Source organism: Pteronotus mesoamericanus, unplaced genomic scaffold, assembly GCF_021234165.1.
Source record: "Pteronotus mesoamericanus isolate MK-2021 breed Mesoamerican mustached bat unplaced genomic scaffold, CSHL_Meso_final contig_438, whole genome shotgun sequence".
Lineage (NCBI taxonomy): Eukaryota > Metazoa > Chordata > Mammalia > Chiroptera > Mormoopidae > Pteronotus > Pteronotus mesoamericanus.
Genome location: NW_026555165.1, coordinates 923894 through 951751, shown reverse-complemented (window position 1 = coordinate 951751; position 27858 = coordinate 923894). Strand labels below are relative to the sequence as shown.

The window sequence follows — 27858 nt, the reverse complement described above, 5'->3', positions numbered from 1 at the left end:
CTGTAAAATGGAGCTAAGGACAGGACCTTCCTTCGTGGCACTGGGAGATTTATGACATCAAAGTGTGTCCCAGCAATGTTATGCTCCCAGAGTAATTACTCATTAAGTTTTATCTATAGTAATTATTGGCAGATGTTACATCTTTCAAGAGGCTATAAAGCCAGATGTCTCTATATACACTAAAAAATTAAAATTCAAAGGCATTTACTAGAACTTTTCAAAAGACTCTGTGCTGGCAGAGTAACCCCAGCTGCTGTGAGCTGAAATGAAGCAGGTGTCAAGCAGGAGAAACGAGGGGCTCAGGTCAGTGATTCTGTCCAGCCACGGGGCAGTGGCCAGAGAGAAACGAGAGTGCACGAAACCTTTACTGCGGTCCTGCCTGAGCTCGGAGGGCCTGGAGCTCCGACACCAGCAGGCCGAGGCTCTCTGAAACCTCATTTCTTCCTGACACAGGTTAGGGCCTCTGGCTTTTCTATTCTGACTGGGGTTTTCAAGAGATCCCTCCTCCCCGGAAGCTGGGGATCTCTTCCGGCACCAGGATGTGAACACATCTCTGCCTGGGAAGGACCCAGAAAGCTCAAGCTAGACAGACTAAGGCTCCCTGCCACCAGGAGGAGGTCACGCGCTGAGATCACCTCCGGGACATCTGTCTTCCTGAAATCAGTCCCCTGCGGTCTCAGGGCCCGGAAAGCCCTCTGATCCTCCAGGCTCACTAGAGACAGCTTATGAAGAGGCTGCCCCAACGGGTGAAGGTCATTCCAAGTGCACCACCCAGCACTATGACAACAAAGAGCTTTAGAGAGAGCTGAGGAACATTCTCTTTGGGGCTTGAAAGAATTCAGAACATGAATGGGAAACTGAAATGTTTGTTGTCTTTTTTTCATTAGACACACATCCATGTCTAAAGTGAGGGTGGGTGAAATTCACTGTCGCCTTTTAACACAGCAGCCTAGTTTCTCAACAGGCGTCTTTCAAGGTTACTTGGTGTAAGAAGGTGACTAAGATCCCATAAGGAAGATGTGCATAGATCCCATACGCTCGGGCCAGTACCTGCCTAGGAAATGAATGAACATTGGCTGGCTTTGGACCAAGCCTAAAGGCATCAAATGATCATTAAATAAAAGGGTGATTTTTAAAAAAGAGAATGATGAGGTCAGAGATCACCTTGACCTTTCCCAGTTAAGGCCTCAGTCGGAAACGACTGGGACAAGGAAAGAGGTCCCTGTCAGGGTCCTGACCCTGGGGGCCTGGTGGGGCCGGGCAGGGAAAAGGTGTTGGGATGTGGGGATGGGTTTGTGAGTTACGCTCAGGGGAGCGTCTTCATGCCCCCAAAGAAAGAGGCTCTGGCCATTTTTCTAGCCACAAAAATGGCCCTCTTGGTCTCTTATTTTTTACTTTTTTGATAGAGACACGGACAGGAACAAGACATAGTTTTCCTTGAGCTCTGCTGCAAACGCAGGTTATGCAGCACCTCAGCCCTGCCCGGCATGGCACACACAGGTGGGCCGAGGTCTGTGGACACCCCAGGCCCCAGTTCGAGCTCAGTCCTGCCACGGAGAGATGCAGGACACGGGGGCACATCCTCTTTCTATTTTCCAACAGAAACTAGAATTTTCATTTTCTGCGAAATCTTTCATTGTTTTTAAACACTGTATTTAGACGTGTATTCAGAGGGAAAAAAAAGCCCGCAGCACTAAAGGGGGCAGAGAGAGGTCCTTATGCTGGGCTGCGCTGGCCTGGGCCTCCCACGCGGATACACACCTCATCACGTTGTCATCAATCTGCATGAGGGACGTGGCCGTGTAGAGGCGACTCAGGTCCGAGTCCTCCAGGCTCCGGGGCTTCTTTACATGGTCTCCAAAAAGAGCTTGTCTAGAATGAGACACAAAAGCAAACGGAGAATAAGATGCAGGTGAGAAACCAAACATGGCATGTTGTACACTTGAAATACCTTCCAATTTTGTCAATGGTACCTCAGAACAGCTGGGAAAAATGTTTCATTAAAAAAATTCTAAGGCAGACAATAAGCACAGTCGAGCCTGCTTCCCTGCCCAGAGGCAAGCTGGGCAGCCTGACAGCGCCTCCCCGGGGACCGAGGAACAGAGGCCTCGGACCTCAGAGGGCCTCCGAGGATGAGCTGGCGCCGCTGGCTTCTGAATGGCTCCAGAGGATGGATGTCAAGACCTTATTTTTCTTCTCAGGGGCGGCTGGACAAACTCAGGACTGGGGTTGAAGCAAGTGACTATTACAAAACCATCACTGCAGGGGAGGAGGTCTCAGGTGGACGGTCGCCACACAGCATGGGGGCCTCATACTCACACTGGTGGTGACGCAGTCCCTGGGGCCGAACCCCGCTCCCTTCACGAGCTGTTTCTGTTGCTTCACAAGGAAGACAGTGTTTAGGCCCCTGAGCATTTGGACAAATCAACAGCTCTGCATGCCTCACCAAAAAACCTCATATATACTCAGTAGAGTAATCATTTCTATTGAGAAAAAGCTCCATCGGGAAGAAGATGCACTTTGGACTCCCATTCCCAGCAGGGATTCAGCCCCCAGGGGGAGGAAGGCCGAGTTTGCTCTGTGGTTTGGTCCTACTGTGGAAAGATCCATATGGAACCGAAATGTTCTGGTTTCCATTCACAACCTTGCCTAAAGAAGAGGAACACATTTCTTTAGCATTTTCCCCAAAAGATTATTAGGAAAATTATATACCTATGGGATAGAATTCACAATTTGAAGTGTCCCTATCACACAGTACTATGTGTCAATTATAGCTCAATAAAACTGGAAAACATTTTAAAGAATAATGTTGATTATAAAGTATTCCTAAAATTTTAGATGTTTGGCTTTCTGTAGTAAACCATAAAACCACAAATACACTTAAAACACATCTAAAGGACGCTCCCACTTTGTTAAGAAAGTCATGGTGGACTTTCTGACTAATCAATAAGTGGCCAGACGGCCTCTGCGGCAAATCTAACGTTCCAGTGGGAGGCGTCACTCACTGTCTGTCCCAGCAGCACGGAAAGGCAGGCACAGGGCATGGACCTGGTGTTAGAGGCCTGGCTTTCCCCCTCCTGGAACCTCCACAAACCCCCAGGCCTGTCCAAACCTCAGCTGAGCTGCAACCAACTCTGGGCCCAGCACCCACTGGTGCTCGAACAGGAGCTGAGTGAGACGGTGTGCAGCCAGCACAGGACACAAGTCCCACTCCGTCCTCCACCACCCAGCGCATGGACTTTGCCGTGTGAGCTCCAACCTTGCCCAGGAGCACGTGAACCCACTCACAGGGAGCCCAATGGGGGTGTGTGGCCACGACAGGAAGCACCACATTTTTAGTAGTTGAAAAAGAGAGAGTAAGAAACTGACCATCCAGTCAGATTGCCTTTCCTAGGGTGGCGTCAAAAACCTAACAATGTATTTCTGAGAGCCCATTAAGTGCCAGGCTCTGGGGGTCAAAAGCTCAAGCCCTCCAGGGCTCTGTAGTTCAGTTCCAGGCACAGCATTCACACCTGGGGCCGGAGGAGCTGGCCTTCCGGAGGAAAGGACCTGAGATGGACCCAGAAGGCTAAGTCGGGTTTGGACAAGCCGAGGTGATAGGAAGGGCATCTTCCAAGAGCACAGTGGTAGCAGCAGCAGGAGGGCGTGGGAGCCGGAGGGGCGGGAGGAGGGGGAGAAGATATTGATGATAATCATGATGAGTCATGGCTAAGATCTGCTGGGAGCTACCGCATGCCAGGCCCTGCTCCAAGCGCTGGCCGGGGGCTGACCCACGGAGCACTCTGAGCAGGAGACAGGCGGGAGGAGCACGGTGATCCGAGGACACCGCGTTCTGCACCGGCAGCTGGACTCCGGTCACACTGCTGCCTGGGCAGAATCCCAGGATCCCCAAATACAAAGCATGGCAAAGAGAAAGGTTCCTAAACAATAGCCAGCCACCCTCAGGATGCCTGACTTTGGGAAAGAATGGTGTTGAAGTAGTTTCTCTTCTTGGATTTTACTGGGAATGATGAAAGTAGAAAACGATCTGGAAAATTTGGGAGCTTGGGACAAACTTGTTTCCTTTTCTTTTTAATTTTTACTTATTGACTTTTAGAGACAGAGAAATTGGTTTGTTGTCACTTACTGATGCATTCATTGGTTGATTATTGTACGTGCCCTGACTGGGGATCGAACCCTCCACCTTGGTCTATAGGGATGATGCTCCAACTGAGAGACCTGGCCAGGGCCAGGAACAAACTTGCTTCTAGTCACAAAGCAGTTGGAAGAGCATCTGCACCACCTCTGCCCCTTTACTTTCCTGGAGAAACAAGAGTCCTTGCTTTTAGGGACTCCGAAATAAGCTGAGAAAGGACAGTCTGTCTCCCGAGGGAGTGGGAGGCAGCATACCTGTGCGAGAGGATGATCTTCTTCATGTTGTCGGCCATGAGGAAGTTGTAAAAGCGCCGGCAATGGTCCCACTGCATGAAGGTCTCCTGGGCCCTGAAAAACCACAGGAGAGTGAAGGGCTGCCTCCTGCGGACGGCGCGGTGGGCAGCGGGCGGCTCTCGCGGCCGAGAAGGGCTCACAGGGAGAGCGCTGGCGCCCTGGGGGGACGGGGCTCAGTGGCACTCACTGCCTGTACAGAAACCTTTGGAGACACCAAAACAGTGCTGCTGAACATGAGACCCCAAGTGAGACGCCTCTCCAGGGACACGGGCTCTGTCGGTGACACTCCCAATGCCTCTCCCAATGCCTCTCCCAGCACCCTGGCCTCCTCTTAGTCACAGAAGCGGCCAGTTCCACACTCTGCTACAACGGAACCCTCTCTGCTTGACCTCATACCCTGTGAGCATGTTTTTCTGGCTCAGTAAACGGAGTGTGTAAGGTGTGAGTGGGTGTGGAGAGGTGCCTTGCAGGGAGGAACCTTAAGGAACTTCGCTCGCTGTGAGCCCACAGGACCCTAACTTCAGAGTTCTGTGCTCTGAGGACAAAGCTGCCTCTCTCTGTCCTCATGGCCAGAAGCTGACGTGACTGCAAGTGACTTCTGAGTATGAAGATCTTTGAGCCTCAAAGAGAGGTGGCGTGGACTATATCTGCAAAATGTATGGTATCTCATAGGTGTTAGTTTCCTCGCCTTTTTTTTTTTTATAAATATCCTTTAAAAAAATTTACAGTATAGGTGACATGCAATATCATATTAATTTCAGGTGTACAACAGTTATTCAACATTTATGTACCTAAGTGACTGCTGCGGTAAGTCTAGTAACCATCTGTCACCATCCAAAGTTAGTACGATTCTACTGACTGCGCTCCCTGTGCTGCGGCTTGTGTTCTATAACTGGACGTCTGTACCTCTATTCCCCCTCTCTTTTTCTGCTCACTCCCCTGCTCTCCTCCCCTCTTGCAAGTCACTGTAGTTGAGGTTCTCAGCTTCGGCAGACTTCTTGGCCTTAGTTCCAGCCCCTTAGTTTGCCAAATGCGCTGGTCACGTGCTCTCGCTAACAGCAGATGGCGCTATCGCAGCAAAAGGAAACAGGGCTGTTGTCATTTAAGATTTTGTACAATGAAAAAAAGGTCCGACACCCTCCTACTTATCAAATCCGGTGCTCTCTGAACACAGAGCCAATGTTCACAGTAATTTCACAGCACTTGGTTTAGGAAACGACTCTAGAGATTCCAATTTTACAGATGACTGAAGGCTTGTTGAAAGCTGGACCGTGTGTCGGGTGAGTGCAGGCCAAGTCCCCAGGCCAGGCCCTGCTCCCATGAGCCCTGGGCAGGCCCTCTGCTCTCCTCTCTGTCACCTAGTGACTGGCCAGGAGGGGACTTTGGTTAACTCTGGTTACATGATGACTACGAACTGGCAGCTGAATATTTCTGGTTGAGCCAGGACAAAGGAACATGTCCCTTGAGTTGCCCTCTGGAGAGCAGAGGGGAGCGAGGGGGAGGGGTACGAACAGGAGGATGAGGGGACTCACCTAGTCCTGCTGTACAAGAACTAGAGAGACCACTGAGAGGCCAAAGCCTGCTAAACGTGGCTAAGTATCAGAAGCCGCTGTGAAATGTGTCCAAATGCAAACTCCTGGCCATACGGTCCCAGACTCATGAACCAGAATCTCCAGGGGTGGGGTGCAGAAAACTGAATTTATTTTTAACACAATCCCCCAAGTAAATCTTAATGAAGTGAGGGAGTCAATCACTATAGTTCACTTGACTGGTCTCTGTGATCCACTGATCTGACCACTTCTTGTTTTCCAGTGAACAATGGTGACGATAATCAACAGTTACTGCCTCCCTTTCTCCTTGGTCACACCCATTAGTGATACTGGAGATACTGCAGTGAAGGGCGAGCGCAGGAAACAGTATGAATGCACGTGAAGAGTCTGGAGAGATGTTCATGTGGTGAGAGAGATTTGGGACAACGCCGACCTCAAAGGCGACTCAGAGCGGACTGCACCCTGTGACTCATCCTGGGGGGTTCAGGTGGCAGGAGACTAAGTGGCAAAAGAGACCTTTCCCCAGTACGTCCTCTCCCTTGTGGTGACGTCTGAGACGCCTAAGGGGGATGAGTATTTGAAAGGGAGGGCAGAGATTAAACGACTTCCACAGACCCCTTCTTGATGCCACCTGAGATCCAACTTTTCTGCAGGTGAGAGGACCCTGGGGTCACGAGGCCCTGCTGCCAGACCCGGTCTGCCCCTCCCCCGTGCGCCTTCACACGCCCGCAGATGTACAGAGTGCATGGGGCACAAATCAAGTCTTTCCACAGAGACTCCTCAGGGAAGCGGCAGCTGGAAGGGAGCACCGGCTTATTCAGCGACTGATCTGATCCCAAAATACAGCTGCATATCCCATGTTTAAGGGGTTGGAGAGAACAAAGGGACAAAGCCATCTATGACATGGAGGCAAATGACCCAGACGTTTCTGCTTGGTCTCTGCTACCTTTCCCGTGGTCTTCACGGAGCAGCGTCTGGTCCATCAGGACATCTCAACAAACAAGTGCTAACTGAACGCCCCGTGGAAGGAAGCAGTGGGAGCACGGGGTGCAGATCACTCACCTCAGCGCGCTGTACCCCTGGCACACGCTGACGCAGCACAGGACCTTCTCTTGGTTTGCTTGAGTCTCCCCCAGGTATTTACACACGATGTTACCACCCAGGCTAAAGCCCACAACGACCAGCTGGGTCAGGGGGTACGTCTTCTTGATGTAGTTTACCATGGCTCCAAATTCCCAGGTGCAGCCTGCGGGCAGAAATGTAAGGCGCGCGGCCATGTCAGGTGTGACAAAGGTGGGAGGAAACGCGAGCTGGAAGGTTACTACATGGCTGCCAAGACAGCAACAGAGAGAGATGTGTGAGTGAGTATGTCTTTGGCCACCTGGAGAGAAGTTCCCAGGTGCCCCCCAGTGTACGAGGGAACGTGGCATCCGTGGTGCCCAAGAAGGAGGGCACCAGGCGTCAAGCACACGTGTAACCCCCCCTCAAAGGGGGGCCGTGAGAAACCTGCTGGGATGCTTGTGGACATCAGCAGAGGCTCAGCGTGTGCATGGACACGTATGTTCGACCACGGATGTCAACAGCAGCGAGAGCGAAGCCCTTCGCACTCTAGCTTCTTAGGCTGTACAAGAGAATAGGCTGCTGCGCCCATGTGTACCGTGATTCGTGGTGTCAAGAAAGGTCCTGGGTGCATGTTATTTACAGGATCTTCTTGTGGGGGAGGGAAGGGAGACACGTTTCAGTCCCGAGGGATGGCCAGGATGCCCTGCAGGATTAGGAGGGTGTTCTCGGTGACCTAAGGATAGGGTGCCAAGGGAGGCAGGCCCGTTCACAAACACACAGAGGACCTGCGGACAGAGAGGGTGCGCAGGCCCGTCTGCTCCGGAGAGCTGCCCTCAGCGGCGCCCCTGGGGAAGCTGGGGAAGTCGGGTGGGGTCTCAGCGGCTCGGTTAGGAGAAGCAGGCCGGTGGCCACACATGGACGAAGGGATTCATTACATCCTGCTAAGGCCCAACCCCAGACTCAACCTAAAATAAAACCTAACAGGGAAAGTTAGGCGCTGCGGCAAGACACACAGACAAGGTAGAACAGAATGAAGAGTTTGGCTTTGTGCCTGTTTTTGAAAATATGGATCTCTAGTCCAGCAATTACACGTTTGGGAACTCTATACTGTAGATGTATGTAAAGATGTACACACGTGTCCAAGAATGTCTACTGAAGCCCTGTCTGGAGCAGCAAAGGACTGGAAATAACCTAAATTTCCACCTGTAGAGGACTAGTTACATTAATGTGAAAGAGAATGACATTGAGTCTGATCAGCTGATGTGAAATGACATGGAGCCACCTTACTGAGGGACAGAAACAAGGGGCGAAGGAGAGACTGACACCATCTCAGGTATGTACTTCGGTTTTAAAGGGACTAAATGGGCACACAGAGCTGACTGAAGCATTGCTAAGAAACTAGCAGACACAGATTTTCTGAGGAGGTGGCTTGGGGAACTCGGGTGGGATGGGGCCATAATTTTACCCTTTGCATTTGGACTTTGGCACCATTTGAATGTTTTTACTACATATATACACTACCTTTTCCAGTAAAAAATCCAGCCAGTTAAAAGATCTAGCAAAAATAAAGAAAAAGATTTAAAAAGGTGTTTGAGTCCCCCTGGATCGGCCTCACCTCTGTTGAAGACACCCCATACCTGTCTCGTGCGACAGCGGTGGTGCGTGCAGCTGGAGATGGGGACGCTACGTGCCTGCTTGAGCAGTGGCACCAAGGGACTTGTTTAAAGTCAAGTAAAATCTTTAATTGTTCACCATTTCCTTGGGATTCTTCTTAATTTTGTTCATTCTCGGCTAATTATTTATTTCTGTATGTTTAGTTCTAACACTGAACAAGCCTCTATTAAACTTCGAGCTCCATACAGCGAAGATGTTCTTGGTCCTGATCACCACTGTATCCCAGGGGCCTGGCGCGTAGTGGGCACTCAGTGGGCATTACCTAAATGCATGGACGGGAGACAGCTGCCTAGGGCCAGGCCTTGTGCTGGGGGCCGGCCCACAGAGGAGGGGGCAGATTGAAACAGATAAATGACTCGCCCAACCTCACACCGTGAGCGAGTGGGAGCACCCGCCTTTGGACCCACGACGGACCCCAACGCCTAAGTCCTTCGCCTTATATCCCAAGCTTAGGAGTAAGTATTATTACAGCAGGGGTTTATATTTTAATAAAATTCTTACTTCTTCACCATCTGCTTCCTTTTAGACCCATCTATCTTTCCTCAGGTTTGAAGTTAATTACTTGAGGCCTAGAGCAGATGTCCAGATGCCACAGGAAGGGGTAAAACTTGGGTTTGCTACACTGTAGCTGATTGTGTTGGTGCTTTGGGAGCATCGCTGTTCAAATCCAAACATGTCGGAACGGGATGAAAGGCCAGCCCTGCCTAATGCCGGGCAAGCTGCTGGGTGTCTTGCAAAGAGCTGTCATCTCTCCCTGGCAAGGGACAGGCAAGGGCATGGTGTCTGCCGGCTCCAGGACCAGCCTTCTGGTATGAGCTGGGTCTTCCGGGGATCTCCACCTGGCGTCAGCCACCAAATGCCCTCAGTGTCTGGGAGCCCCTCCCTGGTTGTTTTATGAGAGCTACAGCAATCTGTGTTTTAACACTAGGAGGATTTTGATGAGGTTCTATGTATTTAATCCTTGTGGGATTAGCACCAGTAACAAGATTTAGGTTTCTAATCTTGCTGCAACTTTTTAAAGCCAAGATGAAATAGGAGATGCTGGCCTGGCCTTAGAGAGATGAGGACTATAGGGGGTGGGGGAGTAGGGGGGTGTGCATCCTGGAAAGGCAGCTGCTGAGAACAGGAAGCCCCTTCTCCCCAAGCTCCCGCACTTCAACAAGGACAAAGCCAAGGCTGCCTTAAGGCCACTATTCCCAATGTGGCTAACATGACTAAGTACGCTCCCGTTCGGGGACCCGGAGACTTAGTGTTCCTTGTGGTTGGAGACTGTGAGTCATCACTGTCTCCCCAACACCAGGTCTGGGCCTAGCATATGGTGCCTGTGTCACCCATGTTTGTGGGGCAAGAAGAAAGTCTCAATCATGTGGAGTGAGGACGTACAAGGACCTCAGACTGTGGCTGCGTTTGGAGAAAGAGCCCTTAAAGGATGCTTAAGTTAACGCGGGGTTGTTAGGGCGGACCCGGGTCCAATAGGACTGGTGTCTTTATAAAAGGAGGCAATTGGGACACAGACACAGAGACAGTTTGGGATGCACAGTGGGACGGACGGCCGTCTACAAGCCAGAGAGAAGCACTGGAAGAAACCAGCCCTGCTGACACCTTGAACCTGGACTTCTAGCCTCCGCAACTGGGAGAAAATAAACGTCTGCATTCTAAGCCACCCAGACTGCGGCACCCCGTTGTGGCAGTCGCAGGGCACTGAAACGGTTTCCTGAGAGTCCGCGTGCTACTCACTAAAATGGCCATGGATAAAATGACAGGCTGTCTGGGACCTGTTCCAAAGTCATCTTTGAAACAGGGATGTGGGAAGGGGATGGTCTGTAGTGAAACAAGACTGGCATAAGCTAAGTAATTGTTGAGGTTGAGTGACGGGTACACAGGGGTTTATCTGGGTTCATTTTAGTATTCTCTCTAATTTTGTATAATTTAAACATTTCTATAATGAAAAGTTTTAAAAAACACCCTGGAGAGGACACAAGGTTATGTGTGAGACCTGTATGCATCGGGGCCCCCACCCCTCGGGGTAGCTAGGACCCTGGGGGACGGTCACGGACTTACACCGGCAGACTCAAGAGTTCTTTAAGGCAGAAATAAAGGAAGACTTCAAGGGAAACCACCACGTTACTGCATAAGAAAAGGAAATGCTAGAAAAATAAACTTTTCCAAGTTAATGTAAACATTACAATTCCTAATAAAAATTGGGGTGCACTGTGCTAGGGTTCACCACAATCAGCTTCTCCTCCCTGGGAAGCACGTCTCCCCTGCCCCGAGGTCAGGGGCCGATCGATGGTGAGCGGTGCGGCCCCTCTCATTTCCAGGTGGAAGCTTACAGCTCTTTCCACTCTCTGGGAGGTGACTGAGATCCAGCTGGTGGCTGCAACATTAGACCGGGTCCCTGTGTGAGGACAGTAATGACGGAGACATAGGGACCCCAAGACAACATAGGATGGATGTGTAGTGTGAGGAAGAAACATATCTTTGCTTCTAAACCACCGAGATTGGTGGGGTGTGTCTAGAGCATAATCTAGTCCATCTTGACTGACACAGAAATTCAAACTCATTCTAAAGTTCAACTGAAAGAAAAAGAGGCGGACTCTGAAGAAGCAATGGGTCAGGGTTAATGCTATCAGAAATTAAGCCACAGCACAAAGTAACAATAAGTAGAAGTTAATAATGACATTCAGTGTAGAAACAGAAGCGGATCTTCCCCTGTGAGCTTAGTTTTTGCCCCTACTAGAGGGGATGGATACAGGGCCGGGCCCCGCCACCCCTCACAGATGGGCGTACACTCTGCACTGAGAAAAGGAAGGCAGAAGTCACAGAGCACTTGCAGTGGGGATAGAAGCAGGGGACTCCACCTGGCCATGCCCCCCACTTACCGTAGGTGAACATGCGTGGCGAAGTGAGCTCGATGTTGGGCAGGGCGCCCAGGTGGTTGAGCACAGCGCACCGGTAGCCATTTTTCTGGGCATAGTCGACAAAGGTCCGGATGTACTGCTTCTCACTGTGATTGGCAATTCCAGGGCAGATGACCATGGTGACGTCATCTACAGGGTGGAGAAAGAGATCCCGGTGTGTCCAACAAACGACAACACAATGAATGGACATGTTACACTTCCCTGACTTAGAAAACAGGAGCAGGAAATTTAACATACATATTTTCCCTCAATTCTCTGGGAAAGAATATCTTTCCAATTTTTAACTTTCCGCCTCCATCCTGGAGAGAAGAGCAGCCCGATTAAATTAAATTTTGTGCTTTCATGGTAGAAGAAATATGAGTATTAGGAACGAGAAAAAACATGTAACTGGGAATGGCAGAGAAATAAATATTTGAAAGATCAGCTACAAGAGTTATAAACACAACGTGAACTCTAACCTATCTTTTATTCGTTCCTTCTGTGACTGTTTATTGGGAACCTGCCGTTCCAGCCTCTGGGGAGCCTTACACTCCAGCAGGCAGACAATAAAGAACTGTGCAGCACATTAGAGTGCGGCAGGCGCCCTCAGGAACTAGAGCAGGAAGGCATGATGGATTTATGGGGAAGGAAACACTCGTCGGGGAAGGCAGGGACTGTGCCTCTGAGGAGGTGGCATTGGAGCTGAGACCTAAATGACAATGAGGCGGCAGCCCTGGGCAAGTCTGTGGATGAACATTCCAGGCAGCGTGAATGTAGTTAAACCATCGTCTCTAGCGACTCAGCACTTCTATGATTTTGAGTAACTAAGAGTTGTAATGTGTTTACTGGAATCTTCCTGCAAATACTGACCGAGCTCCTGGAAGAAAACTAGGTGCCTTTGCATACGACAGAGCTCGGAAGACACGTTCTCTTCTGGTCAGAGCGGCATGTAAGAGGGGCTGCCATCTAGCTCCACTCCCTCCACGCCCTCACTGGGTGGCGCTCTGTGTGTCCATCATGCAGGACGGGCAGGGCGTGGGAGAGGCATTTCTCAGAAACAGGGGTCCCGGACCCCCACCTGAGAAATATGACCTCGGCGGGTCTTTCTGTCCATGGAAACCTACACAGAGGGCACCAGGCACCTTTATTATCTGCTGTTATCCAACAGACAAAACCAGTCTACATGGCATCTCTAAGCTTCGGTTCCTTCGTCAGCAGCACAGGGATAATAAGGCACCGTCCTGGTGAGGAGTAAATGAGATGACAGTATGTATAAAGCACATTGAACAGTCTGGCTTCTGTCACTGTCACCAAACCAGAGGCCTGGTCCTGGGGCGCCTGAGTTCTCCCGCATCCCCTTACACCACGCTCTGTCTTTCACAGGACGGGCTTACGACGGTATTCGACACTGCTCTTAAGCTGTCCCTGGGGCGGGCAGGCACAGGCTGGACCTAATCCTTGTCAGTCACTCCTAAGTGAGGAGTCTCAGCAGGCTCTCCCCAGGCCCTGGGCAGGACGGACAGCAGGAGTCGGCAGCACGTGTGTGTACATGGTGCCCCCTTGCTGACCGGTGCTCCCTTGCTGAGTCGGGGCCCAGTCATACCACCTCAACTCGCTCACCTCCAACACAGTGCTCAGCCAAGGGCTCGAAGAGGTCGAAGGTCGAAGTGGCTCCATCAGACATGGTGATGAACTTCCGGTGCCCATACGGGTGTGGTGACCTCACCCTTCCCATCTTCCCATACAAGGCGGTTTGGATGTGCCCACTCTTCCCCCAGATCAACGGTGGGATGTATCTAAGGAAGAAGGAGACAAGAAGTGAATTTGCTCTACATTCCATGAATAAGGCTGTAAAAAACCTTTGAGCAAAAGTCTTTAAAACTGTTTAAGATTTTTTCTGACACATTCTGTACTGAACATGAACATCCATGACACGACTTACTCCCTTTCCCCATGTATTAATATATCCTGCATCAGATTAGCTTTAGAAATCAACCAGGACATGCTCATATGGACGGGATTTCAAATTCAGGGTGGTTAAGTAATTCCACGTGGGTTACTTCCACAGCGCAGAATAAAAAGAAACTGAGTGATACATTTCAAACACATGCCACAGGACGGGGTTGGCCTCGTTATCCAACGAGCGAACGTCTGTGGAGCAGAAGCGCAGAGCCTGAGCTCACTAAAGGCTCCCTCCTCTGCCTCCCCTAACAAGACAGTCCACGGCTGCAGCGGCTACTCCATTCCCCAAACCAGCTCTGCTACACTGGGATGGGCTGCAAACTCTTCTAAGAGCCTGTGCGTGTGTGTGCCAGGCCTGGGGGGCGGGGGGCGGGGCTGTATGCCCCAGAGAATTTACTGGAAGGGCAGAGCAATGTAAATATTTGCTGCATTACTGAAGGATAAAGGCTGGTCAGTGTAAGCAAGGCATGGCGTCACCCTCACAATTGTCCCTTGTGAAAACATGGAGTGACTGCTCCTTGGTGGAAAGCACGAAAACCACAAACTAATTACTGGGGAAACAAGGTGCTCCAAGTTACAGTTAGGAAATGTTTACAGTTGACAACCACAGTACAAGAGGGTCCCATGTACCGAAACTGCTTTTGGTTTCTTTTCTGCAGCTTTAAGCCCAGCTTGATGGCTGGGCAGGGTTTATATTCGATATAAACTAGAGTCGTGGAATATAAAGCAGTAATGTCACCAATCCTCCATCTCTGTATCACTTCACAGTGGTGAGCATTGTCGTAAAATCAATAGTTCGCCTTACGCTATCGGTCAAGTCATGCCTGTCATTTCTGTCACACTAGATGATCCTAGAAGCCCTTCTTAAATTAAACCAGGTTTGCTTTTTTTTTTTTTTTTTGGTAATTCATTAAATCTACACAAACTTAAGAGATGTGAAGCTATCACCCGAAGCGAGCTAGTTCCCAGAGGAGCTTCGTCTTTGGGGATGGGGAGGAGAGGGAAGAATGTTTTAAGATGTACGGACATGGCGTCACTTGCTAACACCACACAATGGATGCAAATCTGAGTGGAAGCCATGGTGTTTGGGAAGCAGACGCAGGCATCTATAAGAATGGGTGCATTTTAACAACAAAAAGCGAGCTTCTAAAAATCATGTCAATGGGTCAACTGAATACTATACAAGATTTAGATACAGGACATATAGGTTTCAGACTACCGACCTGGATGATACATGGAGCCCAGGGGAAGACTGTAATCCAAGAAACTGAGCTGAAGGCTCCTGGGGGAAGTGCCTGGTGCACGGCTCTGTCCTGGCGCCCAGGCGGCTTGGTGAGTGTAACGACTCTTTTCGAGCGCACTCCTCTTGCCCGCTGTGGGAGCCAGGCCTAAGTACCCAATACAGTGAGCATGTGGGGAGGATGTGCTGCACCAACACAGTGCAGGCCCACTAAGTAAATCTGAAGTTACAAAGATATACTGAGGTCTGTCTGGAAAAAACCCAGCTATTGTAAATATAACGAGAATGGAATATGCGACATCGATGTAGCCTGGCAGCCAAGCAGAGCGGACTGGAATGTGCATGTGTAAACGATGACAACTTCACTGTACTAGTCAGTGGGGAGGTGGCAGTCACCACTGAGTGAGCACATGTATGGTGTGGCCATTGCATGCAAAATGACTGAGCGAGTAGAGCAACGAATCTGCGTCAAATTTTGCGTTAAGCTTGAACATTCTCCCACAGAAACTGTTTGGATGATTCAGAAGGCTGCAGCTCTGGGCAGCTGGTGATTGGCAGCTTCATCACAACAACGCGCCTGCTCATGCATCACGTCTCATGCAGAGTGTTTTGGCGGAACATCAAATCACCCAGGTGACTCAGCTCCTCTACGGCCCAGATTTGGCGCCCTGCGACTTCTGCCTTTTCCCAAAACTAAAATCACCTTTGAAAGGGAAGACACTTCAGACCATCGATGAGATTCAGGAACATACAATGGAGCAGCTGATAGCGACTGGGAGTACTGTGCGAGGCCCCAAGGTGCCTACTTTGAAGGGGACTGAGGTGTCATTGTCCTCTGTACAATGTTTCTTGTATCTTCTTCAATAAATAGCTCTACTTTTCATAGCACATGGCTGGATACTTTCTGGACAGATCTCGTATTTACAGAATAACACGCACCATAACAACAGGAATTTGGCTGTGGCACGACTGGTGTCTGGTCATGGCGTTCTTTCCAGGGCACCCAACCCTGTTCTGAGACTTGGCTGGGATGAAAGTCTCACGGTGTGTGGTGTGTGAGTAGGAGACAGCCTCAGTTCAGTGTCAGGTCAGCTGTGCATGGGGAAGTGTCACAATCTTCAATTTTACGACGATACCACCTACTGATCAAGCATTGTTTTTAATTGGCTTCGTATTAACACAACCCCAGAGTTTACACAATTGAAACTGTGGACAGAATTTTCTGTGGTGGGGTTTTTCCATGTGTTGTTTATGTAACTTAACACAGATCACACACACACACACCCCCACAAATTAAAAAACAGAAAACCAGAATATGTGCTTAGTCACTTGGTTTGGGTCAGAAAGGAAATATGGACCAAAACAATGGAAAATTTTAAAATTTATATAAGCACATAAACAGTTAAGAGATTCGTCTAAAAAAGTACATGGAGGGATATGCTTTACGTACATGCTACTGCGACTGAAAATACAGCTGCCAAGTTCCACCCACTCCTGTCCCCACAATCCATTTGCCCCATCGGGAGCTAGACGCCTCCCGCCCTGCTAGAGTGCAGGCTGGCCGGTGACTTGCTTGGGCTGGCAGACTGCAGTGGGAGGGATGCTGTCAGGCCTGCGCCTGGCCCTTCACAGCCCCGGGGCCTGGTGGCTTCTACTCCTACTTCCTGGCCCTGGCACCACGCAGCCAAGAGGCTGGGGCTTGATGATCCTGTGAGGAGAGGTCACACGGCGTGGGGGTGGGTGTAGAGGTTGTGAATGGAACGGAGAGCCATGTGCATTTCAAATCTTAGAGGACCACTAAATTGCCTCCCTCAACAGATGGACCAACTGACACTCCCACCAATTATGCATGAAAGTACCTCACCCTCACCCTCTTTAATCATCTTTAAGATTATTGTCTTCCTCACCCTCAACAATAATTGGTGATATCAATCTTTTACATTTTGGCCACCTTGACAGGCCAAAAAAAAAAAAGATATTTCATTTCAACTTGTATTTCTTAGGTTTGATAGAATCTATGGTTTAAAAAAAAGGTTTCTTATTTGCATTTCCCTGGTTTATATATTTATTAATCATTAGTATTTCTTATGTGGATTGTCTATTCATGTCCTTTGTCCATTTCTTTATTATTTTTCTTCTTAATTTGTAGATATTGGTTTATCACCTTTATATTGTCTTTATATATTATGTTGCAAAGGTTTTTGCTCAGTCTATCCTATATCTTAATTTTATCTTTTGGTATTATATAACTTTTACATATTGTGTTTAAATTTGTTAGTTTTTCTATTAAAACCTTTGTGTTTTGCATTGTTTTAAAAAGACCTATTCTAACACCCAATTACATATTGCTCAATATTTCCTTCTATTACTCCTACTGTCCTTAAAAATGTATTGCCCTTAAATCCACTTATTTTTGTAAATGATGAGAAGTAAAGATCTAATGCATTTTCTCCTAGCAGTTAGCTAATTGTCCTTCCACCATAAATGGCCCATCCTTTCCCTACTTATTTAAGCTATTACTTTAAATATATACTGAGTTTCCAATGAAATACTTAGATTTGTGTGTATACTCTCTGTTCGGGTTCATTGACCCACCTGGCTGATCTGGCGCCCAGACGACGCTGCTTTCCTCAGGACTGCGCCACGCAGCCCTCTGAGAGTTGACAGCGCAGGCCTCCCCCACTCTTGTTTTTCAATGTTTCTTGGCCGATTTTTGCCATTTCATTTTCCGGATGAACTATAGGAGCGGTCTGATCTACGAAAATCTTGCGATTTTTAATTGGAAACATACAAAGCATATTTATTTTACCTTGGGGAAAACTGACATCTGTACAACCCTGACTTGTCCCATTCAAGAGCATGGTGCATCTCTCCATTATTCAGGTATTTATGTCCTACAGTAAAACTTTATAGCTTGCTACACGTTTCAATGCTCAGTTTTTACTACACTAATTTGCATGTACTTCTACATGAATTTTTTTTTACGCTGTTCTTACAGTTAGCATCCGGGCATGTTTATTCCTGACTCCCTGAAAGCAGAGGTGATGTCGCCCAGTTTACTAACTGTACAGGGTTTTGTCCAATGCTGCACTGTGGCCAGTGGCTAGTACATGCTCGTCACTAAGCTGGACCACAACACAATATAGAGGCCAGACTGTCCTTATCCTCTGAACCTATTTATAACCAACATCTGGATACACTAACAGAACTGCCCCTGGAAAGGCCACAGGGGGAAATCTGGCCCCCTTCCGCCCCACCCCTCCATACACACACAGAGGAGTTCACATGAGCAAAGACAGATGGTTGCTATGGCTCATGCTCATCTTTGTGCTAAATCTGTGGGTGACCACTTTTGCCTATGGGACCCAGGGCACTTGGTGTGGATCAAACACTTTAAAGCTGCTGAATTCAGACTTAGCCAGGATTCCCTGGTTCTCTCGAGTACCTCTGTACCAAGTCAGCACGGGTTGGCGCACAGTAGGATGAGTGAGGAGGCTCAGCCTGAGACTGAGCGTCCCCACTCCCAGCAAGTCCTTGCCTGTGAACCAAATGCCCACCAGCAGGCGCTCCTCGGCATTTCAAGTTTGTTTCAGACAGGACGCTTTGGTTAAAGCAACAGAACCCAACCACGACTAACTTCAGAAGGGACTGCGTTAGAGGGATGCAGAGGCGGTTTTTGTTTTGCATTTTCCTAATGATTAATGATATGGAACACCCTTACTAGGCCATTTTCTTCCACTCTATCTCTGCTACCATCTCTATCTCTAATGTTAATCACAATTTAAAAAATTAATTAGTTGATAAATATGTATGATCAGTCTCTTGTTTGTTTCACAATGTCTATTAGCAGTAGAACTGAATCAGAGTAAAATTGGCAACAGTTGAAAGTGCACGCGGCATAACTTAGTATTGTGTGAAAATTAGCAGAAGAATTCAGTTTTCATAAAAGCACTTAGACTTGCAAAATTTAACCCAGAGAACTGGACTTGGTGGAAATAATGGCCACAACAGAACTTGCTACAGCAAAAGCTATAGTCAGTGATAAGAGGATAGAGGCAAAAAACTGACACCAAGCTTTGCAGTAAAATTTAAATGGAAAACAAACTGGATAAAAACTTCAGTATTGTATTAAAAACTCATCAAGGAATCACATTGGCTCAGTAGCATTTGTTGCAGAAAATGTTTTCTCAAAGGAAACTCCGTGATGGGAGCGAATCCTGAGGAGCAGGTAACGGGTCAGGGGGGAGCAGCGCGGGCCTCAGGGGGAGGCTTGCGGACATGGCGGGGCGCACCCGATCACCTCGGCGCACGATGGGCAGTGTCACGGGCTGAATGTGTACGTTCCCCCATGCTCATGTATCGACACTCCGCCCCCAATGTGATGGTGTTTGGAAGTGGGACCTTTGGGTGGTAATTAGGGCCAGATGAAGTCATGAGGGTGGAGCCCCATGATGGGGTCGGTGCCCTCGTAAGAAGAAGAGAGAGCAGAGCTCTCTCTCCCCACCCTGTGAGGACAAAGCAAGAAAGTGGGTGTCTGCAAGCTTGGAAGAGAGCCCTCAACAGGAATCAAATCTGCTGGCACCTTGATCTTGAACTTTCCAGCCTCCAGCATTGTGAAAAACAAAGAGTTGCTGTGTAAGCCACCAGTCTACAGCATTTTGTCACAGCAGCCCGAGGGAGTCGAAGATTCTCAGCGAGTGAGGACATTTCTGAGCACCCAGACTCCACATCCAGGACCGGGCCGGTCACGTCGTGCTTGTCACTTAGTCGTCCCCAGGACTCCGAGCAGTGGCATCACCCCCACTTTCCAGATGAGAAAAACAAGAGTCTTGACTTGTCTGGTGTCACAAAGCCCAGATTCAAGGAGAGGGCTCTGAGTTCTGCCCAGAACTTTTCTTCCTATGTCACACCAAGACGTCCATCAACTCCCTCAACCAGAAGCTAATCTTTGTACCTCTTTGTTTTTTTCCCTCTGCCTGATCAACTGTCAGAATGTTATATTAAATTCTGTTTCTCCACACTGATAACTAAATTTACTGGGACACCTCTTTGGTGTTGTTCACATATAATAAACACACACAAAAAAACATTTCTTTGATTTTGCATGTTTTTGCACAACTGGAAGCAACTTCTTGCTTTGAGTAACGGTTTTCTGCAGAAGGCCCTTCTGAGAGCCGTCCATGAGGACACCCACATCTGGTTATTCCTTACAACGAGGCCAGAGTGGGAACAAAGCACACTGCATGTGCCCCTGAAGACAGTGCGGCCCAGGAGAGGGGTGACAGAGAGAGCAAGGGGACAGAGGTGCTTCAGGCAAGGTGAGAGGGGTCTGACTGGAGAGCAACTTTTATCCTACTTTATCAAGTGAGCGTAAACTAATCAGGATGAGCACCAGCGGGCGGCGGGGGGGCACATGGGAGCGAAGCTCTGCGGAAGCTCCAGAAGTCAGAAGAGTGAGCTGCAGGCCTGCGTGTGTGTGTACCTGTATGTGTACATGTGTGCGTGTGCGCACACAGGGGAGGTAAGGAAGCAGGGATGGGGCAAAGCCCTTAAGACCTTAGGGGAACATTCTGTAGACACTTATGCTGGATCCTGACCTGTCAGAGCCTCCCCTCCCTGGGCCTTGAACCCTGGACTCTTGCTGCTCCCACCACAGATCCCAGGCAGCCTGACTGGCCTGACGCTGGGGGGCAGGCGCAGGCCTCTTCAGGAGCACACCACACCAGGCTCCCCCTTCTCTGCTAGGATACAGGCCCCTGTGAGCCCCTCCTTTTCAGGAGGCCAGATGCAGGGTAGACGCGGAGTGGACTCTGCACCATGTCACCCCCGCCCTGCCAGGGCGAGACTGAGGCTGGGGAATGGCTTCATCATTAACTTCGGAAACAAACATCTTGGGCCTTTTATCTCAAATGACAAGTGGCACATTCAGCTTCCCAAACACTCATTAACAGGCTCATCAGAAATAGACTGTGAACACGGCATTTCCCCACTGCAGGCGAATACATCTTCGCAGCTGTCACACATTACATTTCACTGTCGTTGCTAGATGTTCTATTCCTGAATTGCAGGCACATTATGCACAGGAAAATTCCAGGCCAGAGACTGTTTTGTTTTTGCCTGAAAAGACCAAAAGTGGCCGTATGACAGAAAGAGCAAACATCTCCTCCTGTAACTGGCTTCTAAATACTGGACAGAGGCTACGAGGGCAAGCTGGCACCTCTGTGACCCATCGTGTGAGCTATAAAGCCCAAATGTTAGAGAGAACAGGCCCACAAGTGAGTTACAATAAAACCACTTGAAAAAAAAAAAAAACCTACACTTTTTTGCTCCAAGGAAAAATAAACTCCATTTTAAAGTTCAGAGGAAACCAGTTGAGACGGCTCAGAATTACATTCACATGTTAAATGTGCCTGGTCTCATCATGTTCCTGCCCCAGAAACAGCGGCAGGGCTGGCCAGGTTCCTGGCACACAGACGGAAGCACAGCCCTCTCTGCCCGTGTGCGCCTCCACCTGGTTTTGACATGATGCGTACGGGGCTTGGAGTGTATGAGGAGGCTCCGGGGTTCCACCCAACAAATGCCATTCCCCGAGGAACTAGTTCTGCCGAGAGCCAGGCAGATGTTAGCTGCTTAACTAGGAGCAGGCCCCGCATCTGCGGGAGCCCCACGGCCGCGGCGCTCGGGCCAGGGCCCCCTCACTCTGCCTGCTGGCCCAGGCTGCCCGCAGGAGACACTGCCGCTGGCCTCTCCTTTCCCGCGGAGAAGTTACAGATTTGGAAAAACCACCAGTGATAACCAAACAGGGCATATGAGGGGGGCCCCAAAAAACTGGGATTATGTCCTGGCAGGTGGGCCCCTTGTAGGGCAGGCTGCCCCCACTAGGTCAGTGTTCTAGGAACCCATCTGGATCAGTGACCAGCTGGCATTGTGGTGAGAGGCTGCGTTTGGCTTCAGTGAATTTTTTTCTTTGAAGACCCTTCCAAAGCACTTGCCCATTTCCTGATTTCCGAGCGCATCTGCCCACACCGCACGGAGTGTTCAGCAGTTTTTGACCAGAAAATGGCATGATCCCCAAGCGCCACCCTCTCTATTCACCTGATCTTGCCCCAAGTGGTGTTTTTTTTGGTTTGTTTTGCCAGATGGAAAAAGTCCTCAAAGGGACACAGTTTGTTGATGTGGAAAAGGTAAAATAAAAAATGACAGAAGCACTGAAAAGCATCAAAATCAGAGTTCAAGAACTGTTTTAAGCAATGGAAAAAATGTCTCAAAAGGTATATTGCATTAAATGGAGAGTACTTTGAAGGTGACTGCAGCTTAAACATGTAAGGATAAATACACAATTTTTTTATACATAAATTCCATTTTTCGGGGTCCCCCGTCATACGCTAAAGCACAGCACACAGAACACCTCTGACGTGTCCTCGTCTTCCCCGCTCACTCCTCCCGAGTCTGGAGAACATGCACACAGATGTCAGTGGCCTGCCCTTCGGCCAACCCAGGGCTGCCTCTTCATCGCTTCTCAGCCCAAGGCCGCCTCAAAAGCCTGTGCTGGGCTGGGGCTGGGGAGGAGGGCAGAGAAGCACTAAAAACTCACATTGTACCTGCTACTGTTCCAGTGGGGGAGCGCCTGAGTCTCTGGCTGTGACGTTCCTGCGTTATCTACACGGAATGCCCTTTACAAACATTTTCATCAGGAGATAACTGTGAGGATTAAGATGCTGACATTCAACATGAGCACATGTCTTGCTTTTCTTTGATGTGAAGAAAAGAATTCACAAAATGGCAAGCAATGAAGTTAGAAAACAGATGGGTTCTTAAACTGTTTAATTAAAAATGTCTCTCTTTTGTCAGTCCATCTATACACAGAGAAAGCCTTACTAATGACCCACACTCAAACCCCGAGGCCACCCCGGTTCCCAGGGAGCTCACCATCACGAGAAGGAGATAAGAGAATTTTACGCTGCTCTTCAGGGCTTAAGAGACTGGGAGAAATGAACTTGTATCAGCACCTGTAAATGTATCTATAAATTACCTATACATTTAACAGCTACACAGTAAACATAACAGAATGCTATATTTGGATTTAAACAAGCAAGGTTCATATGGGAAAATGAAGCAGCTACAACAGCCAATGGAATTATGAAAACAACAGCCATGAGGGGGGACCAGCACCGCCCCGCTGTCCACAGTAGAACCTATTTAAAGAGCAACAAATACGCAAATAGTATCTACCTTCAAGGGTTATCAACAGACCAGAAAGGACTGAGATATGCATAAACACATCCTGAAATTTAGTATGAGTAAAAGATGGCATGTCAATAAATGGGGTAAGGATGGACTGTCCAATAAATGGTGTTGGACAAAGGGTGGCATCTAGAAAAATATTAAATTGGAGCCACACTTCATTCACACCAAGATAAATTTCAGAGGGATCGACGAAACACTTCAAAATAGAAAATGAAACCATACATGTGTTAGAAGAAAGTTTAGATTTCTTTTTTGTAATCCTACAATGAAGGAGGCCTTTCTAAGAAAAACAGAAATCCCAGAAGCCATACAGAAAGGATCCAAAGATTTGACTATGCAAACATTTTTAAGTCTGCATAGCAAATACCACCCCGGGCAAAGTCAAGAGAGTAACTGACAAACTGAGGACAAACATTGGCAACTCGCAGTGCAGAGGGCTGACTTCCCCCTGCACACCGAGGGCCTCCCAAATGATGGAGAGAAAGACCAACTCCATCAGGGAGACAGGCAGGGGCTACCAAAAAGGAAATGGAAATAGTTCTTAAGTGTAAAAGAGAGGAACAGTATCTTTCCTAAGAGACAGGCACACGGTGAGAAGTTTTATCTACCAGATTGGCAAATATTAAAGAGTAGGAGAACTCTTCATGTTGGCCAGGCTTCAGGGACACAGGCACTCATTTGAGGACAGCCTGAGGGCCTTGGGTAATGATACTTCCCATGCACACAACCTCTGACCCAGCAATTCTAGTTTATCCTACACTGACACATGTGCATGTGACATAAATACAAAATTATCTATTGCAGGATGAGGAAGCAAAGGATTAGAAATAAATAAAACCTCCATCTAGGAAACTGGATAAACAAATGATGGTCCATTATGTAACACTAAGCAGCCAAGACGCAAATGGAGGAAGCTCTTCCTATAATCGTATGGAAGAGTCAGTCATATCCCACGAAGAAAAGCAAGGTGCAGGAGAGTGTACAGCATGTGTACTATTATTTGTGCAATACAAGGAAAAGAACTGTGTGTGTGTGTGTGTGTGTATGTGAATAGTTGCTATTTCTGCAATCAAGAAACTGGAAACATTAGTTGAAGGGAACTGGGTGGTGACTGGGGAAGTCTTTTAATGTAAATGTATGACCTGTTTTTGAAACATAAATACAAGCTCCAGAGTTAAGGATGTTTATGATATGCATAACTACTTATAAGGATGATGCTGAAGGAGAAAACAAGGTCACAGGTTCTAATATGACCTTGACTCAGAGCTACAGGGGAAAAATACAATTAAAAAAGTTATTAAAAAAATAAGTGCTAAAAAGTATAAAAAAAGGGAGAGAGCGCGCACTAGGGGGAGGCGCAACTGCCTGAGCCGTGAACAGAAATGTAAGAGGAAGGAAATGCTGCAGCTGCCCTGAGCTCCCCGGGCTCCAAAAGGCGGGGAGAAGCTGCTGTGGATGGTGGGGTCAGCCCGGCTGCGATGGCGGCCCTCCCCCCTGGCGTGACAGCGCAGGGGGCACTTCCTCAGGTAGCCCTCAGTCCCACCCTTGTGCAAACTCCCAGCAGCTTAGGCCCCACATCTGCATTCTTGTCCACACACAAGGAAAGCATCAAGAAATCATAGAGATAAGCAGGTTCTAGAAAGTTCTGTTAAAGCAATGTCCATCTCTCTTCACACATAAAAGACAAATGCAAAAGACAGTAGCTGGTGACAGTGCTTATACTTATTATTAGCAATAAACTATATATGACTTTCAAAACTATGAAGGATGAAATGTTTTATATTCAGAGTCCTCTTTTACTTCATGTCAATTTGAAACAGCTAAACAAAACCTTATTATTTATATAATACGTTATTTCAGTTTATCCTGGGATATAGACTAATAAATCATTTCAACCTAAATGAATGTAAACTCTATTAAGGAAGTCCCAGACACTAAGCCTTTTTCAGGGGTAGTTAGTTACCATAGCTTAAGCTACCCTGTCTTGACCAATATTGTATCAACTTTTTATTCCTAAGACTGCCCTATTTTCCTCTGAGTATCAAACAATGTTTCATTTTTTAAAGTTTCATTGTTACCAAGGCTGTGAACATGATTTGGTGTTTATTATTAGTATTTATCAACTGAAGTCTTACTGATGTGCAAATAGACTTATATGAACTCGGGGCACGTTATATGTTCTATGTCATTTATACAACTATCTAGCTAATATTAATTATGATATAAAATAGCTATAATAATAGCAGTTATGCTTATTAAAGTCTTACATGTGCCCAGCATCCTATAAGTCATTTCACACACTGTCTCCTTTTATCCTCATCCTGAATATATGAAATAAGTGCTCTTATCCCTGTTTTACAAATGAGGACGTAGACTCAGCAAGGTGAAATTACCTGGCCAGCAGGGGACAGAGGTGGCCCCTGAGCCCAGGTGGCCCCCAGGTCCCCTAGGACAGCCCTCACACCTTCTCAATCTGGGGGAAACCGTCATGCAATTTGGCTTTCTCCTCTAGTTTCCTATTTCTTCTCCTTCCTTTCTCAGCTTTTGTCCCTCACTTGTTTCTCTGAGGTGACTTCCTTTTGCACCCTACCACTGAAGTCTTCCTCAAAGACCCCTGACTCTTTCTGGCCCAGCTCAAAGGTCTTTCTTTGGTCAGTCCTCCTCCTTCCTGACTTTCTGTGGTTTCTAGCCCCTTCTTTTTCAAGGCCTTCCTTCTCTGCCTTCCATGGTGCAGCGCGCCGGGCTCCTGGGCCGCCTCCTAACCTTCCTACCGCCCGTCTCTGGCTGGTCGGCTGCCCCGTGCGACCCCCTCCCCAGCCCCCCGCCGCCGTCAGTCCTCAGGTTTCTCTCCCCTGCAGCCTTCCTCCGCCCACCAGCTGCCCATCAGGAATTGGAGCAGTCCGGCCTTGAGTTCACGCGTAAGTTGTTGCCCAGTTTGTCCCTGCCCATGTACCCCTCCCACAGAGTGCCCAGGCTACACAGCTCCCCCGGGGAAGCGGCTTCCCGACTTGACCTCTCTTTCTCTCAATGCCCCTATTCTTCTCTCAACTCCTGGTAACTCTGCGTTCTCTGTGACTCAGCCCTCTCCTCCAAAGCCCAAGGCCATGCCATTATCCACCAGCACCTGCTGGTACACCTTCAACGGTCTCTGGAGTGTGCCCTGTTCTTCCCCTTCCACCTGCTCTCGTGCTCTGGGGATCAAGCCCTAGCTCCACCTTTCTGGGAATCCGCGACTCCCTGTGATCTGGCCTCCTGTTTCTCCCCAAAGACCTGCTGCAATCAGACAGCTCCTGTCACCACGTCATGGCACCGGGAGCTGGCCAGGAAGCAGCGGTGGAAACCAGGCCAGCGATGGGGCCAGGGGCTCATTCGCAAACAAAGCCCAGGGCTCAGGGAGCAAAGGGCAGAGACAGTGGCAGGTCCAAAGCTCACGCAAAGAACAGCACGGGGATGTTTGGGAACGGTGAGGGAGACGGTCCAAGTGGGGTCAAATGAAGATCCCTGGGACTGGGGGGACATGAGCAGAGTGGCTATGGGGTCAGGGCAAAGCAGCAAAGACGAGGAAATGTGCCAAATCAGTGTGGCCTCCGACATCTGGTCACCCAGGTGAGTTGGCTGAAGGCCCACAGGACAAAGCAATAAATTGTGGGTGAAAAGTGTTGGCCTGGAGAGCAAAGACAGGTGTCCCCCAGGAGCGCCTGCTGAACTGACGGCTCTCGCAGGCTCACACTCACAGCGACCTCTGCGCCCCTCATGCGGACCCACCTGTGCACGCAGACTGCCTCCCATGGTCACACAACACCTCAACATCCAAGCCGGACAGCACCATCTCCCGTTCTCCAAACTCCTTCATCGCTTGCCTTAATTACTCATTCTGACACTTAACCATAGGTTCCAACCAAACGACCTACGAACGTCAGCGGGTGCTGACTTTGTGCGAAGAAACGGCCATAGGGCTTTTGTGATCTGGCTGAAAACACCAGTTCAGGGTATTGGCAGGAAGGGAATTTGGTGCTCTGTGCCACAGGAAAGTCAGGTTGGCTGTGGCAATGGTATCAGTCCCCTGTGGAAAGATGGAAAAATACATAACCTGCTGCCTTGCACGGCCCTCTCCCTTCCTAGGAGGCCCACAGGCGGTTCTGGATGAATCACTGGCCTGCTGGTGAGGTTTCCACAAGCCCTGGATTATAGACTCTTTTGATGGCCACCTCAGAAGGTAGCCCATCTGGCTCGATGCCGTGTGCCCATGCTGACCCGGAGCCCTGAGGCTATGATTAGAAGCTGAGCCGGGGAGGGGATTTAGCATGGCTCACAAGCTGCCACCGGGGCTGACTCATTTCCAGGATCACGGTGACCTGGCATGGCAGGTGGCCACCTGGGGCAGATGAAGAGCTCTGAGGAGCACATGGCCCTGGGGAGAGGCAGCCATGTGGGTGGAAACAGGGGTGGCATCTCATCCAGTCTTCGGAGAAATCAATGCATCGAGGTTCACAGCTTTCTGTATCAGTAACAGCTTCCCTTCCTAGAATGTCGTAGAGGCGGCAGATTTCCTTACAAACCCAGGAGAATGCTTTCCTCAGCCCAGTCCCACTTGCCTGGAAGAGGCTCTCCAGGCTGCAGAAAAAGATTGTGCTTCCAAAGTTGGTCGCTTCCCGCATGGCTGCTTCCGGCGAGGACGAGGGATAAACTACAATCAGCCGTCAAGCCTCCACAGCGCTGGATGATGACGTGGCTCTGACGGTTCTGATATCAGACTCATTCACCCTCCAGAATACACTTCTGAAATCAACTCGCT

General features: G+C 48.9%; 1 protein-coding gene across 1 annotated transcript in view; it reads right to left on the bottom strand.

Moving 5' to 3' along the window:
• Positions 1–27858, bottom strand: part of ABHD2 (abhydrolase domain containing 2, acylglycerol lipase) — a 62283-nt gene that overhangs the window by 9182 nt on the left and 25243 nt on the right. Inside the window, exons 4-8 of the mRNA XM_054577583.1 lie at positions 13235–13410; positions 11597–11764; positions 7041–7224; positions 4390–4482; positions 1762–1872 (exon numbers count right to left, since the gene is read on the bottom strand). Coding sequence (XP_054433558.1) covers positions 1762–1872; positions 4390–4482; positions 7041–7224; positions 11597–11764; positions 13235–13410 — 732 coding nt within the window. The remainder of the gene's footprint in view (positions 1–1761; positions 1873–4389; positions 4483–7040; positions 7225–11596; positions 11765–13234; positions 13411–27858) is intronic.